This window comes from Lygodium microphyllum, chromosome 8 (genome assembly GCF_053477565.2).
Source record: "Lygodium microphyllum isolate KBCC chromosome 8, Lygodium_microphyllum_v1.1.10, whole genome shotgun sequence".
Lineage (NCBI taxonomy): Eukaryota > Viridiplantae > Streptophyta > Polypodiopsida > Schizaeales > Lygodiaceae > Lygodium > Lygodium microphyllum.
In genome coordinates, this window is record NC_141142.1 from 113743474 (window position 1) to 113759649 (window position 16176).

The 16176-nt window shown below is 40.5% G+C and overlaps 1 protein-coding gene across 1 annotated transcript; it reads right to left on the bottom strand.

Moving 5' to 3' along the window:
• Positions 1–252: 252 nt before the first annotated feature.
• Positions 253–15971, bottom strand: CPA (Subunits of heterodimeric actin filament capping protein Capz superfamily). Its single transcript, XM_087683425.1, has 10 exons — positions 15690–15971; positions 14887–15002; positions 2785–2874; positions 2616–2680; positions 1959–2117; positions 1752–1830; positions 1144–1221; positions 976–1050; positions 849–884; positions 253–729 (listed from the first exon to the last, which is right to left on the bottom strand). Exons 1-10 carry the CDS (start codon positions 15817–15819, stop codon positions 625–627), a joined length of 933 nt encoding a protein of 310 aa, XP_087539551.1. The 5' UTR covers positions 15820–15971; the 3' UTR covers positions 253–624.
• Positions 15972–16176: the final 205 nt, after the last annotated feature.

The window sequence follows — 16176 nt, forward strand, 5'->3', positions numbered from 1 at the left end:
GGAGGGATCATGGTACCACTGAGCCATCACTGTTACTTTGAAGAGGAACATCAATAACCTCTACTACCAAAAGACCTAGCAAACCTGACCCATAAAGACAATCAGACCCGAACACATTTCTGAAACTAGTAGCCTCCTCGATGACTTGTATGTACGTAATACAACCAGAGAGCTTTCAAGTGTGTCATAGGCATATAACTTGCATGGCATCATACTCTTCAATTATAAAAGCTAAAACAACTTCAGCAGATATTCCAACAAACCTTCCGTACATGCTAATTGAACTGATAAAAGAAGACCACAATGAATTGTCACAAGTATGACACAACAGAATTCATTGTCACAAGTACACCACACAACACAATCTGCTGGGCAACACAATCTGCTTGGCATCACAATCATCTGCAATCTCACAGCACACCCTACCTGCTCTTACATATTGAACAATGGATCAAATAATCCATCACTACACCGTGACTGCAGTTGAACTGCAGTACTACAGCTGAAAAGAACCAAACACTGACTAGCTATTGCTTTACATCTATACAAAAAGAACAGACTCAGTTTTGCGTTAAGCATGAAAGTCTGAAATTCACATGTAATTAAAACGTGGGAGTGAACTCCCTATTTATTGCTCATCTCCCGAGTCAGCTCTCTTGTTAGACTGAGCTGGTGAGCATTACCCCAAGGGAATAGAGTTCTGGTTACCGGAAGCTTCCTCCGAAGTTCCTGCCAGAATAATACTAGCTTGTAAGTAAAGTTCCATTTCCAAGGCTTTTCAGTTGCAGTGCACTGGATAACTACTACATAACAATAAAAACATAGGCAAGAGCTCCATATGAGCAAACCTTGAAAGTGTTGTCAGACAGCTTAGAGTAGGAATCCTGCCATTAAAGCAAAATATATCATTTATATTTGACAATCAGAAAAAGAAGGGACAATGCCACACTCCTTCCGAGCCAGTAGTATCCATACCTCCAGAGAAGCTAAATATTCAGATTCATGATGCTGTATAATAGTGGCAATTGCTATGCCAGTTTCAAAAGGACTCTGCATCAACCAAAAACTGTGTTACCTTCTACACTACAGTCACACTCAATATAATTCACTTTGCAAATGCAGTCAGCAAACGTAGCAGCACACCTGAAGTATTGTTGAGTCCCTACATTCCCAGGTGGTATTTAGTTGCACATTTCCCTCCTCAAAATAGTGCGCCGACACCTGATTCAAGTTTTTTAACAGAACAACATGTATCTTTGAGGAGAAACATAGACTTCTATCATGGCCAGACCATTGAAATTTACGAGTATTATGCAGCTAACATATATAGTTAAAGGCAATGCAGTTTTACAAGCAAGTCATTACACCATTTTTGTGCATATAACCATCATAGCTGCCTAATGAAGTGTAGACCGCTGCTGTACATATAAGCATCATGCATGCCTAATAAACTGTATCACCCTTCCATTAGCAGGACTCAAATAATGCAGATGGGAGCAAAAAAAGCTACAGAGGGCAGTCAAAAGTAACTGAAGGCACCCCATATATCAACACACAAAGGGCAGGGGTAGTCTCATGTCAGGCCTCACAGATCTGCGAGAATCAGTTGATGCCATACAGCCAACCACATGAACACTTTCCTCCTTGTAAAGAGTTACCTACTGATGTTCAAGTCTCAATTATAGACACACTCTGAAGATTATGTAGCTCGTTTGTATCAGGCATATGTAAGCCACTGACACCATACGCACCTTGATATGACCTTCCAACTCTACCATCTGCGTATCAGAAAGCACATGGATGGTCCAGATTGATTTCCACTGCCCATTACTGTTACATACATTATAGTTAGAGGATCTGGAGCACAATCAACAGGTTTTTAATCTATGTAAACAAAGAAATTTCCCATGTGCTTCATGCTAGCTGGCAAAATCCCAAGCAGAAAGAAATCCACCTACCAGAAATTCTGAGGGCGAAATTTGGCAGAAGAAATGACTGTAATGAGGTCAAATGATTGCACATCCTCCAGAGTTTTTCCACGTGCTACATAGACAGCACAATCCCCTTTTGGAAAAGCTTCTTCAACATATTTTAACACTTCTGCATCGACAGCTGCACTGCTATGCCAAAACTCAATTACAAAACGGCCTTTGGTTTTAATTGACAGCAAATAAGAGATTTGAGGCTCTTGCTATGAATGTATAGTCTCTACAGGAAGTAAATCCAGGCATTCAATTATTCAACCTATCAATGTTTATTTGCTCCATTATGGCAATTACGGTGTGGCTGCTATCCACAACATTACCTTACAATCTTATGGAATGAGTGAGATTCTTCCGTTCTCTTAGCTAAAACTTTGATATGTTTCATGTTAACATTGATGCCAACATAGATCTCGATTTTTCCTGATAATACATTAATAGCTAAAACAATCAAACATTAACAGCACTAGCATACAGAGGCATTTAATTGAGAGTTCAAATTAAGAGGCTTGTAACACAGCACTGATTCCCAATTATCAATAGAGAAAGTCTTTTCAACACATCCCATCATTCACCACCATCACATAACCAAATTTTTCAGTTCCAACTTTCTCACAAAAGAAGAAAGCTCACCGGTATTCTTCAGCGAATGCAGATGGAAGTTCATCATCTGTGGCAGGTCTTACTCCCGTACAAATCTAAAAGATTAAAATTTCACTGGTTTAGGGAAACCTGACGTCAATGAGATATAGATAATAACAACAAACCAGGCTTCACAGAAGCAAGAAGAAACCGTGCTTGCCTGCTTGATGTGGTCCACCGATGCAACCTGTGCTGTCCTTGGATCGATATAATGCTCAGTATCAACTTCTCCATATTGACATATAAGCACCTGTCACCACATTGCAGTAGCCAATGTACCTGCAAATGAGAGAGATCCAACCTCAGGAGTCCATGAATCCCATGCACAATGCATGACACTTACTGACAAATTCACATGTCTCATACACAAGCTAGCATGCAGTTCACATACTTTCACAGCATCATTTTTGACAAGATATATCAAATACATAGACATCAACATTAAAATCTACTAATCTTGTAAAACTGAGTAATAAAGTATGGACAAATTCAGTACACACAAAGTCGACAACAGTGGCACACCTTCCAAGTCAAAACTAGATTATGTCAGCCAACAAGCGAACAATTCTATGCTCCCTACACCCTAGAGTATGACAGCAATAAGTAGACTTCAACACTTGGACAGGGATTCCATCACTTAAGGATAATAATAGCAGTTCACTATGCATCTAGAACGATTAAACTAGCCCTTACAGAGTCAGATGGGTAATTGCACAGCAGAAAAGAACACAAAGAGAGAGCAGAAGCCAGAGACAAGATAATGCATAGAATTGAAGAAACAAATCAGACTGAAGATATAGGTACAAGACTGAAATCTGTTAGCCCCTACATGCAGCTCAGAGCATCAGTGCGGTCATCAGACAAAGGCAGGAGGTGATAACACTGATGATGAGGGCTGGTCTGAAATTGACGCAATGAAGTGGAGTGGGGGGCTGATCAAGAAATAGCCAACGCCTGAAATATGGCCAGTCTGCAGCTGGCCAGCCTGCATTTAATGCAGGTCGGGCTATCTAAATGCTACCCTTTGGTAGGAAAGAAGCCATCCAGGTGTGTTCACCCATGCTGAAGGTGTCTGCCTGCCATGTGACTTAAATGACTGCCCAGAACATGGAGAAACAGGATGCCAAAGGTTGCTGCCCATCTTGGCATGCACATGGGCTGATAAAATGCCATACACAGGAATGCCTAGGAGATATGAACTGATGGACAAAGACTAGCAGCCACCAGCCACCTGGCACCTTCATACAGGCTGCATATTGCTGCTACTGATGATGTCATCAGCCAGTCGACCTATTAGCTGCCCAGCTGCCTGCGTTTACTGCTTATGCAGGCCACCCCGCTTCAGATAGACCTTCCTCAGTTGTCGCCCAGCCTCCTACTGCTGCTGCGGGTGACATCATCATCTCAGTGGTCATACACCTGCGTTTGCCAAATTCAGTCTCTAGACAGCTGTGTTTTGGTTTCCAACCTGCTTTCCATTTTCAGCATCATCTCAGCTACAACTGGGGGTTGTACACCTCCAAATCCATCTCCCGTGGACGTCACACTGACTACTCACATTGCTTTGCCTTTGAGCATATCTTGTATACTCATTCATTTACAGCATTGATTCATTCCCTTCAAAGTTATCTTTCTTCTCTGTTTGTGTTTTGTGTTTTTGCATTTTTTGCATTCTTATTTGAATTCTTGTGTTTTAGTCATGTTCATACATTCTGTCTTTTCTCATAGCAAACCCTAGCATCACTTCACATGGTATCAAAGCCTGGTCCTCTAAGGAGCATCCTACAATTATTGTAGGGAGCTTGGTTATTGCAAGATACACGAATGATGCGTGACAAATTCAGTGTCTCAAACTCCTCCTCCTTGAGATTCCACAATGTCTTTTCAGGCTTCTTGTAAACACCCCGAACAACGTAGTATGCTTAACAATTATGATATTTGCTTGTTTTAGAGATTTAATATAAAAGAGAATGAACACTTAAAGCTAAAAATAAAAATTACTCACAAAATTACAGCCATGAAAATGTAAAAGTAATGGAGACAAGATTTGTGAGAGTGTGCTGCGGAAGAGGAAATACGAACACGGAGGTAGAGAGAGAGAGAAAGCAGAAAATAAGGAAGAGAAATCTGCACTGACTGAAATGAATGCTGAATACACTGAAATGGACTGATCAGTCCCTGCACGCAGCCAACAGCGTCAGTGAGGGAATCAGATCAGGCTGATGACGATGGCAGCACCAAAGACGGAGGAGGAGGACGTTGGAGTGTGCACCTGCTAAAGAGAGATGATCAGCCAAGTGTGGGGGGCTGGCTATATATAGCCAAAAGAGCCCAAAACTGGCCGACCTGCCCCAGGGGCCCTAAAAATGGGCCGACTGCATTTAATGCAGTCGCAAAATGCTGACGTGGCACATCTGGGGCCAAAAAATCCCGAAACAGGGGGACAATGCCTGGCAGGTGTGGGCAGCCTGGGAAATGCAGAAACTGCCCTAAAAATGCACACTGGACCCCGACAAATAAAGGGAATGCATAGAAATGCTAACTGACAACCAGTCCGACTGTGGCTAGCCTCCTCCATCATAACACATGACGGACATGTCAGAGCTCCTAATGTCCTCGTCTAACTCAGACTGAGGCTCACAGGCAGGAGATGACAAGGCATGACAAACATGACTGCTAACAAGATTGAGGGTTGAAGATGGGCAACCCCCCCGAAGGAATGTATTTCTGCTCAACCCAAGTCCCTTAGGGAAGAGCTCAGTTACAATCAACCTGAGAGTGAGGAGAAGTAATTCTCACTCTCACAAGATCATGCAAAGATGTACAAACACACATGCATTATCTATTATGCAATGATAAAAACTGATTTCTTTACAGTATGAGAGAAGAAAGAGGGGAAATCAGCCTTTCTCCATCATTGATCAACGGTACATGGATAGGGCTTGCTTCTTGTTGCTAAAATGGAAGAAAGAGCTCGAAAAGGAGGTGCTGTAATGAATTTACAGGCTTGTTGTCCTGTAAAACAGCAGTGATAGAAGAGGGAATATGGAGGAATTTGATAATGGAGAAGTGGGAGATGATACTGGGGATGGATGGGGCCAGTTTCTGGCTATCTGTGGGTGATGTACATGAGTTTACAGCAAAGAAAAATGATGCTGAATGAAGAAAAACGAGCTCTTATTTATAGGAGAGGGAAGAGCTAGTACAAAAGGGAAAAGTGGAGTAGCACAAGACAAGTGTCCAACCACATGTCATGAGATGTGACAAGTGGTAGGACTCTTGGAAACTTGTGTGACAAGTGTCTTGACACTCGTCTCTTCTCTATGGCCTTCCTTTTTGGGCTGAATACTGTCAAGAATAGAAACAACCAAATTTAGTAAGCACAGTCAGAGTACAAAATTTACTATTCTTAGAATGGCATCCCTATTTTTTAGAACTAGCATTTTTAGGCTAATTCGAGGCTCCTAAAATTTAGGGACCTCCTAAAATTTAGGGACCCCCCCAATATGGGTGTCATATGAAAGCTTTTTCCGTGTACATCGCAAAAACGGTATCAGAATCTTCATGTGACTTTCCTATGCAAAGAAATGTGCATTTCAAGCTTTTAGCCCACACATGCACATTGTACAAACATTTCATGATCATGCCATCTTGTTGATTGTAACTGTCTGTTTTGGCGGATCTAGCCCACACTTCAAGGCACATTGTACAAGCATTTCATAATCATGCCATCTTGTTGATTGTAACTGTTTGTTCTGGCGGATCTAGCCCACACTTCAAGGCATCAATCCTTTCTGTGTGTGAGTCTAACCCCGATATGCGTGAGTTCTGGTCACATGCGCCCAATCGGGCCATATAGGTGGAAGTGTGAACTATCTTTTCTCTAACCCACCGCGTAGATCCACAATAACCTGTGACCACTCATCAGTGGCCAGCTCCTATGCACTTTTTTTTATATCTAATTAGTGCAAAGGAAACAAATTTAATAAATCATTATATAGACAAATTAATGAAAAAGGATACAAATTCTGTTTCGATAGAGTTGCGACACTTCTCCACCATTGGAGGCCTTGAGGAGGCATTATGGACTAAACAAGGAAGACAATGCATCATCACTTTCTTCTTGACTAGATGTAGGGCTCATGATGGAGGAATTCTCCTGCACATCAAATATTGCAGCCACACTCTTGGGAGCCTTGTGCATCAAACGAGATCAATTGGTGACGTTGGCTATCTCTTCACTCAAGGGAAGACATGCTGAATTCGGGGGACTGGTGAACCACCTTCTTTATTATAGCCAAGTCCAAAGTCAAGTCTGTATAACCCTTTTAAGTCGTATGAATCAAAATCCTTCACTCTTTCTTCTTCTAGTGTGGAAGATCTAGATCATGAAAGGATTGAGTAGGTTAACTTCAATAGAGAAGGCTTTAGATGCAAACATACATCTATAAGTATATCTGGCACTGTATCCTCTCTTTGGAGCATGGAGTTGGCATTTTTAGTTCACAATTCCCTCCCATCCCACCCTCTTCTACCAATTCTCTTTCATTTATTTTCAATAGTTTAGGATTAAATTCCACAACTATATCAAGTACACAAGAATTAAGATCATCTATTTCCGTTCCTAGCACTTTTTCTTTTTCCACACCATATGTTAGCTACCCATAGGTGAATGCCACTCTAACCCTAGTACATTGTCAGTGGGAATGCCATCCCTTAAGATTGTCCCTTTCAATTGAGTAAAACTGTCTATCCTGGGACATTTGTGATGGGTAACCCCCTCACTCCTCTTGGACATTCACCACCCTTTCTGTTAACCTTTCAAACACAAGGATATCCATCCTCTAATTATGGTGCCCCATCCCACTTTCACGAGGACGTGAAAATTTGATGCTTCGTTTATGTTTAATTGACATTTGCTTAAAGGATTAATCAAATGTGCAATTAAAAGATACACATGTGTTGCACATGTGAGATGCAAGCTATTTTTTCACAATTGAAGGCCGAAGGACCTTGTGAAAAAGATGGGTATCAAAGGCAAAAGTTGTAACAAGTTACACTTGTTAGATTCTAAGTGGATTTTGGTGTCATTTTGCCCCTAGGACCATTAATTGGCCATTAAGTGTCAGTGGTGACACTAGGGACTAGGCATTAATTAATGGATCAATGCTTGTCCAAGGGTCAATTAATGCATGGGACCACTTTGGGTTGCAAATGGCCTAGCCAATTAATTTTTGGATGGGCAAGGTCAATTTTTTCGACATGGATTAAGGGCTGAATTAATTTTCAGAATTAATTAATTCTGAAATTTAATTAAATGGCTGAAAATTGTTGAAAATGGATTAAGAAAGCTGCCACTTAGCAAAACTTTCCTATGCAAGTGGGAGAAAGGTTAAATAGGGCTGAAGGGAGAGGGAAATCTAGTTTTTTCATTTTGGAGCTGTTGGAAAGAGGTGTTGGACTGTTGCTGCTAGCTTTTGGGGCCATTTCCCAACCATTGGAGACCATTTTGGTGATGGAGATTGCATATTCTTGACCTTGGGAAGCTGACAATTGCTGCTGATGCACTTTTCTCTTGAAGATCACAATCTTTGATGCTCCTATTGTTGTTGGTGCATCCGTTTGGAGCTGGTACAGCAGGGCAGCTACTGATTTTGATCAGTTCTTCGTGACAAATCTCAAAATTTTCTCTTTACAGCATTCTCTCATCTCCTTCAGCCTATGCTCAGCCATTCTCAGCAATTCTCAGCCATTTGAAGAAGATTGCAGCCATTTTTGGTGGACTGATCTGTAATTTCTGCAATAAACCCTAATATACAGCAAAAATTAGGGTTTAGCAACCACCTTGGGATCCATGCCAAAGATTGAAGGCTCAAGGGACTAAAATCAGCAGAGCTGATAATTGAAGATTATCAAGGGATTTCAAGAGCCAGCCCATCCCAAATTAATTTGGGGTAGCATTTGGCCAGCCAAGGGTCAAATTGGAGAACAAGTCATGAGTGAATCAAGGGGCAAATGACCCAAAAGGCTTGCTGGTCATTTGTGACAGCAAGAGCAATTGGTTAGTAGGAGGAGATATCAAGTAGACCAACCAAGACCATAGCTACAAGAGATGCATCAAGAATAATTTTATCAATATTAACAAGCTCCTCCATAATGTCCTTGACATGTGTAATGTACACATCCACAGCATCACCCTATGTCATGTGCTCCATCTCAAGCTACTTATGCAAATAGGCTACACAAGCCTCATTGCATACCTAATACAACAAAGCAAGCTTACCCCAAGCATCCTTGGGCATGGTGCATGACCAAATATGCAAGATAATATGCCACTTACGTAAAAGTACAATCAAAGCATGAACCCATCCCATTTCAACCGATCTATTGTGGGAGATGCAAGAGGAGCTAGAGCTATAGATCCATTGGTGATTGTGGATGACCTAAAGAACTTGTACATTCTGTGTAGCAAGGCCTATATGCCTAACTTCTAAACCACATACATAACCCCAAAGCTACTTGGCAACAAGTACATGCTTCACCATGTATGTCCACATGGGATAATTAGTGCCATCTAATTTGTCCGAGTCCCCAAATATGTTGAGCAAATCATTTTACCCAACCCCATTGCTTTCTGAAATTTCTAGTTTTTTTTATAACCAGCTACTATCCAAAGTACAAATGCAGTCACAACACAAAAATAAAACAAATAAAATGGCAAAAACTCACAATTTTTGAAAAATTGATGGTGTTGATGAAGAATTTTCAGCTGAAAGTGCTCCAATGTGCACAAATGTCGATGTAGAAGATCCAATTGGCCTCAATGTCGATGAATTTGGGAAAATTTTGCAAACGCCCTAGATTTAATCAATGAAATTTGGTAAAATTGGAGCTTGAATGTTAGAACCCCCAAATTTTGATACAAGATTGAGCAATTTCTGAGCATCAAGAGCAAAATTCCCAAAATTTTTGTGAGATTCAAGGTTTTCAAGCATAAGCCCCAAATTTTTGTAAGAAATTTGGGAAATTTTTGGATTTGCTGCAAAATCCCTAAATTTTGGGCTTCACACGGGCGTTGTGCACGAATATGAGCAATTTAAAGGGCTTAATGCAAGCTTGGAGGATTGCAATGTTTTAATATTTTAATTCATCAACTTTCGAGTGTGCAAAGGGCTATCGAGGTGTCATGATGTGGCTATCTTGCAATTAATGCATAAGGTATGGGCACAAATCGGGATTGTTAGGCATCAAATTTGCAGATTGTGTCAAGGTGTTAAATACTATAGGGCGATGTGGCGAGCTATCGTGAATGAGGCAACAAGCAACAAGTGTTGCAGTAGGTCAACCAAGCAATGGCAAGCAAACGTAAGATAGACAAGGCTAATAGCATTGGCCATCGAGCTTACACAGCAAACAATGTGGCATGTAGGCTGCAAGCGTGATGGATAGGGTATGGTTGTTTAGTGAACCATGGAGATGTCAACAGGTAAGAGACAAGTAGTGTGCAAGTTGTCGATGAAGACGTGTGGCAAGCAACCGACTAAAGGTTACGCAAAGACTTAAGAGGAAAGAGAGGGGTCGAGCTCAAGGCTCAAGGGTAGCTATGATAACACGCGAAGAAGGTAATGGCTAAGAAGAGGTATAGCTCTAATACCACTGTTAGGTTAGGGTTCAGCAACACTCACACACTCACAATAAACAAATGAATAGCAAAAGAAAAGAGAATGTTGGAAGATTACATCCACTATGTCAGAATGAATGAAAGTACAATCCCTAAGGTACTAAGTACCACACCCATTGAGAAGTGCTCACATGCAAAAAAAAATCATTCTCCAGCTAGAAAGTAAAAAGTGCCCGTGAGATAAGGGAGTGTTCACACTAGAACTTAGGAGAAATATAATACGTATAACACATCCTTCATCACGGTTCTCGACACCACACAAAGACTGCCATTAGGTTCATCTTTCTTCCTCAACATCGACATCCATGGCTCAGAGGGGTTTTCTACCCTATCTTCTAAAAGTTTTGACATGTCTCCAACATCGACCTCCCTTCCCTATTGTACCTCCCCCTTGCATTGCACCATTAGTATCATCTTTGTAAACTGAAACTTAAGCAAGTGAACAATTTTTTCACAAGGGACACTATCCAAGTGACACTTGTTGCGTGTGCATTCTCATCATGTAGCATTCTTCTATGTATCTCATCGTGCAAAACACTCCTTGGCAAATCTTAAGTTGTCTCCACCAGTGGCTCTCTAACCACACTTTCATACTTCTTTACTCCTTTACTTCATCACCAACAACCTTGACACACGATTGGGATAGTCTTCTATTTTGTGGTATTGGATCTAACCCCCATAAGCACAGTTACTAAAGAATAATTTTTTTTTTTCAAAGTGGTTCCATCACCTTTGAAGGTCTTGTTACCATTGGGCAATCAACAAGTACTCTTTGTTCCATGCCTTGGCCTCTCTGGGGTGACCCTTAGGGCTTACAAGGTGAGATAACCATCACCTTTGTAGTCTTGGTAGGACCTTGGGAAACTAATGTACTCTTTGTTGAATAATCCATGCCTTGACCCCTCTAGGGTAACCCTTTGGGCTTACAAAGGCGGTGAGATAACCACCGCCTTTGTAGTCTTGGTAGGACCTTGAGCAACTGACGTGCACCCTTGTCTGATGCCTATGTTTTTGCATTGTTATTATCAAAAAAACTTTATCATTTTGAGTCTAAAAGTAACATTTTTAAGATTTTCCCTTTAGGGTGGAAATTTTTGGGGTAATTTGGACTGAGCTATGCTTGTAGTCCCTTTTTTGTTCCAATTTAGGCCTAAGAGAAAATGTTAAAGCCAAAAAAAAGGATTACACATTAATAATTCATTAGCTCATTAAAACAATCCCAAAACTCAAAGATTACTAACGTTTTTGTCTTGAAAGCCAAAACTCTAATTTTGAAAGGATCCACATCTATAGATAGGAGGTTATACAACCACACTCTAATTTTGAAAGGATCCACATCTATAGATAGGAGGTTGTAGAACCACTAAGTTCATTCCTTTTTTGCAAGTTGCATTAGTCTCCCATACCCTCTCCAACTGTCAGTGCCCTGTTTTCAACTTTCAATACTCTTCTATCAACTTTCCAACCCTTGACGATTGCAATCACACTCCCTCCAATACAAAGCAACATGATTCCGACTGTCACCAACCACCTAGCACCTTCATACAAGCTGTGTTTTATTGCTATTGCTAACATCGTCAATCTGCCAACTTGTTCACTACCAAGTTGTCTACGTTTATTACTTATGCAAGCCTCCCTGCATCAAATCACCCTTCCTGAGCTATCATCCAACCTCCCATTGTTGCCAATGATCAGCTAACGTCATTGTTTGGATAATTAAACTCTTGTATTTGCTAGGTTCAACCTCCAAACTACTGCAATTTGGTCTCTAGCCTACTACATTATCCATTTTCAGTATCATCTCAACTCCAATTAGTGGTTATAAACCTCCAGATCTATCTCTAGCTAACATCACCCTCTAACTACTTCCATTGCTCTACCTTGCAGCATCTTGTATATTCTCATTCATTCGCTTCAAAGTTCTCTTTTTTCTCTATTTGTGTTTTGTATTTTTGCATTCATTGCATCGTTGTCTAAGTTCTTGTGTTTTAGTCGTATTCACACATGTTGTGTTTTCTCAATGCAAACCTAGCATTACTTCACAGGGACTATAATAGTACTATAGACAGTTTATCCCAAACTTTGATGAAATTGCATCTCCATTACATGTTTTGCCAAAGAAATGTGTAACTTTTCGATGGACAAAGGTGAAAATTTCAGCATTTGAGAAGTTACAGAAAAAGTTAACTTCCCATCCAATGCTTATATTGCCAAATCTCCAAAGTCATTTGTCGTACAATGTGATGCATACGGTAACAACATTGAGACTGTTTTAGTGTAAGATGGACATATGGTTGCCTATAAAAGCATCAGTTAGAAACTAGGTGGGGATCCTTGTACCTCCCCTTCCTGGGAGGTCACTCATCCTAGTATTATTCACGCCATCGTGCGCTTAATCAGAAGTTTCCCATCATTGGATTAGCCCTCTAGCCTCCAAAACCTTAAGGTGATGGATGACTTTAGTGTATCCAATTATGAAAATCTTCCTCCATTTGGCCTAGGATTCAACCCTAGTCTCAACTCATCACCGCTACACTGATAGTGTGCTAGTTTTCTCTAGCAAGTGTGGATTGTATTTCCAACACTCCCCCTCAAGCCACACCATGGTTCAGGTCCTAGTGCCACCCAAGCTCAACAACCTGAGCTCTAATACCAAGTGAGAGACTAGATGGGGGCCCTTATACCTTCCCTTCCCATGCGGTCACCCATCCTAGTATTATTCACGCCATTGTGCGCTTAACCGAAAGTTTCCCATAATTGGGCTAGCCATCTAGCCCCCAAAACCTTAAGGTGATGAATGACCTCAATCTATCCAATTATGGAAATCTTCCTCAATTTGACCTAGGATTCAAACCTAGTCTCAACTCATCGCCACTACACCGATAGTGAATTAGTTTTCTCTAGTAAGTGTGGATTGTATTTTCAATAGCATTGGGGCTATTTTAATGCAAGATGGACATATGATTAATAAAGTCATATTCTCTATGGCGATAAAAGTAAGTCTATGAGAAAGAGCTACTTACTGTAATTCATGTATTGTCTACATGGAAACATATATTTTAGGAGCAAATTTCACTATACAAACCAATCATCAAGAATTACTATATTGCTTAGTGAAAACTAAGCTATCTGAGAAGCATATAAGCTAGGAAAACTTTCCCTCTAAACAAAAATTTCGAATAATGCATATAGATGGTAAGAAAAATGTAGAAAAACAAGTATAATAGGCAAAATATTCCAAAGTTGTTGCATATACATTGCTTGTTCCTAATAGGCCTCGATAGAACATTACTATGGATTTCATCTTAGATCTTCCCAAGACACCTACTAGAAATTATGGGATACAAACTATCATATGTAATTTTAGCAAATAAATTCATTTATACCTATTTGCAAGAAGATCAAGGCTAATCGTATGGCATAGATATCTATACAAAACATCTTTAAGTATGCGTCAATTTCCAAAGTCCATTATTAGTGATAGAGATCCTCATAGGACCACTTTGCTTTGGAGAGGGCTGCTTAAGAATATCCATACCACACTGAAATTCTCATCATCCTTTCATCCACAAACTAATGGACTGTCTAACTTGACCTACCCTTACCCTTCATTCAATAATTTGGTTACATTGATCTTGGAAATCAAAAACCACAAGGTCCACAACTCAATATGAAGGTTGTTGATCCTAGATCTTTGAGAGTATGAACTTTTTCAAAATTCCTTTAGAAGTTTACAAAAAGAACATTTTAAAAACGAAATGATAGATCTATTCTAGTTCACAAAGTTTAAATTAGGAAACATGAGATCACATTGATGTCTCTAGAATTGGTAAGGTCCACATGATTCTTTTAGGTTACAGATCGATTGAAATCAAAAAGTTACACAACTTGCCCCAAAAACCTCTCATACTTATCATTCTTCATCTACCTTCAAGGTTTTCACTGTGATTATTTAAAAAGGAAAAGCATATTAGTCAAGTAAATAAACCCCTAACTCATCACCTAAAGATAAAGGGGTGAAATCAATTGTAGTTAATCTTTTAAGATCAGCCATCAAAGGAAACCTTCCAAACCACCTCAATGTTGTACATGCAAATGCGTGCTACAAGATTGTATCCTTTTAGTAGAAAAGGTTATGGCTAAGTTTATGGATTATATGAGTGGGGATGCCAAATAGCAATGCCAAATGTCTTAATAGTTTAGCACATATTTAAACTAGTACAACTCGTTGAATCTAGTAATATAAATTAGAGCTTGAAGTCCTTAGATGTATCATTGCATTGAGAGATTCTTGAAAGCGATCGACCCTCAAGAAATCTAGTACCAAACCCTTTTTTTTTTAATAAGTCTAAGGAATGTCCAAGTAGCAAGGCTTGGCCAAGTTTACTACCCTCAAAGAATGCAGCCTTGCAAGAAGAACCAACACATGCAACAAATTAACAACCAAAAGAGAAGAATGGATTTAAAGAGCCATATATACAAAACTGCAACAGTGCTGACTGAGAGTGCCAAGTACACTTATGCACAAGCATGGAATAGAAATAATCAATTCACCTCCTAACCCCCAAGCAAGCCTTTTACCTGACCACTTCCATCTGGCATCTCAAGGGAAATCAGCTGCTCTTTATTATATTGAGGAAATGCCTCCTTTGCAGCTAAGCTGAAAATAGTGTCACTCACAATTGCTCCCTGTAAATCTACAAATCAAGCTCCACACGTTAACCCACTGCTGACCAAGGACACGTGTCTATTCATTCGGCATATCAGTACAATCTGCGGATAGCTAAACAAGTAAAAATTATATTGAGTCTTGTGTTTCATCCTTGATTATACAAACTTGACATCAAAGGCCATCCATCCATCCACTTTCATTATACAAACTTAAAAGAAAAATCCATTCATCCATCCACTTTCAAAAACGAGAAAATAAACATAGACAAAAGATCTTCTATGCAGAAAACAAATCTTCGTCTGGTGAAACAAATGCCCTGCAGAAACTCAAAATGGCTTACAAGTCACATTCAGCTTTGATTGAAGCAACAGGGCAAAGGAGTAATTGCATGAATAACCTGGTTGACTCACAAATCACATTCAACAGCTTGCTATGATTTCTTCAGAAACGCCCGCGCACACGCACACCACACATTTAGAGCGAGACAGAGAGAGACTCTGATGACCGAAAAAGGGGGGGGGGGGGGGGGGGGGGGGGGAACAACTGCTCATTCCATGAACGAATGGCTTCGGTCATGCTCGTATCTGCATATCTATGCATTTTGTATATTGCAGAACGAGAAGATCGTACAGCATTCTGGTCACTGGCACTTCCTGGCCTTGCCTGTGTCTGATAGGTGTATGTGTAGAGAACTGGATAACAGGAGACCTACCTTTAGCGACATACTGAATCTCTCCAGGCGGGGAGTTGAGGAGGAACCACTTGGCCAGCGCGATCTTCTGCTCCTCGGAGATCTCCTCATCGTCACCAATGGATTGATCGAGAGCAGGAGGAGCCGCCATCGCCGGGGGAGCTGCTGAACGGGTGAGACGGAGAAGGGGCAGGCAGATAGATCGACACTAGAGAGAGAGTGTGTGTGTGTGTATTGTGTGTGTGTGTGTGGGTGTGGTCGCTTGGTGTGAAGAAGCCCTCTAAATAAACCTTAGAAGGATGTCCCTGATCCTTGTTTTTGTTGGTTTTCCTTTGTTCGGTAGCTTTTGTCGGAGGTTTCTTGCACAGCGAGATGGACGTGGCCTTTTCATGGAGTCCTTAGAGCATTTTGAGAAAGAAGTGGTTCATTGAGCTCGAAAAGGAGATAGCCTCGCTCTCAATGGGAACATGCTTGAATGAGTTGCCATGTCATCTTTCGTTAAAGGAAA

Excerpts from the sequence above, each read along its gene's own strand:
- CPA (XM_087683425.1), bottom strand. The coding sequence starts at position 15,819 with ATGGCGGCTCCTCCTGCTCTCGATCAATCCATTGGTGACGATGAGGAG. Across the intron at positions 15,003-15,689 it reads GATTCAGTATGTCGCTAAAG|ATTTACAGGGAGCAATTGTG; the intron begins GTAGGTCTCCTG and ends CTTGATTTGTAG. Across the intron at positions 1,831-1,958 it reads TTTCGCCCTCAGAATTTCTG|TAATGGGCAGTGGAAATCAA; the intron begins GTAGGTGGATTT and ends TGTATGTAACAG.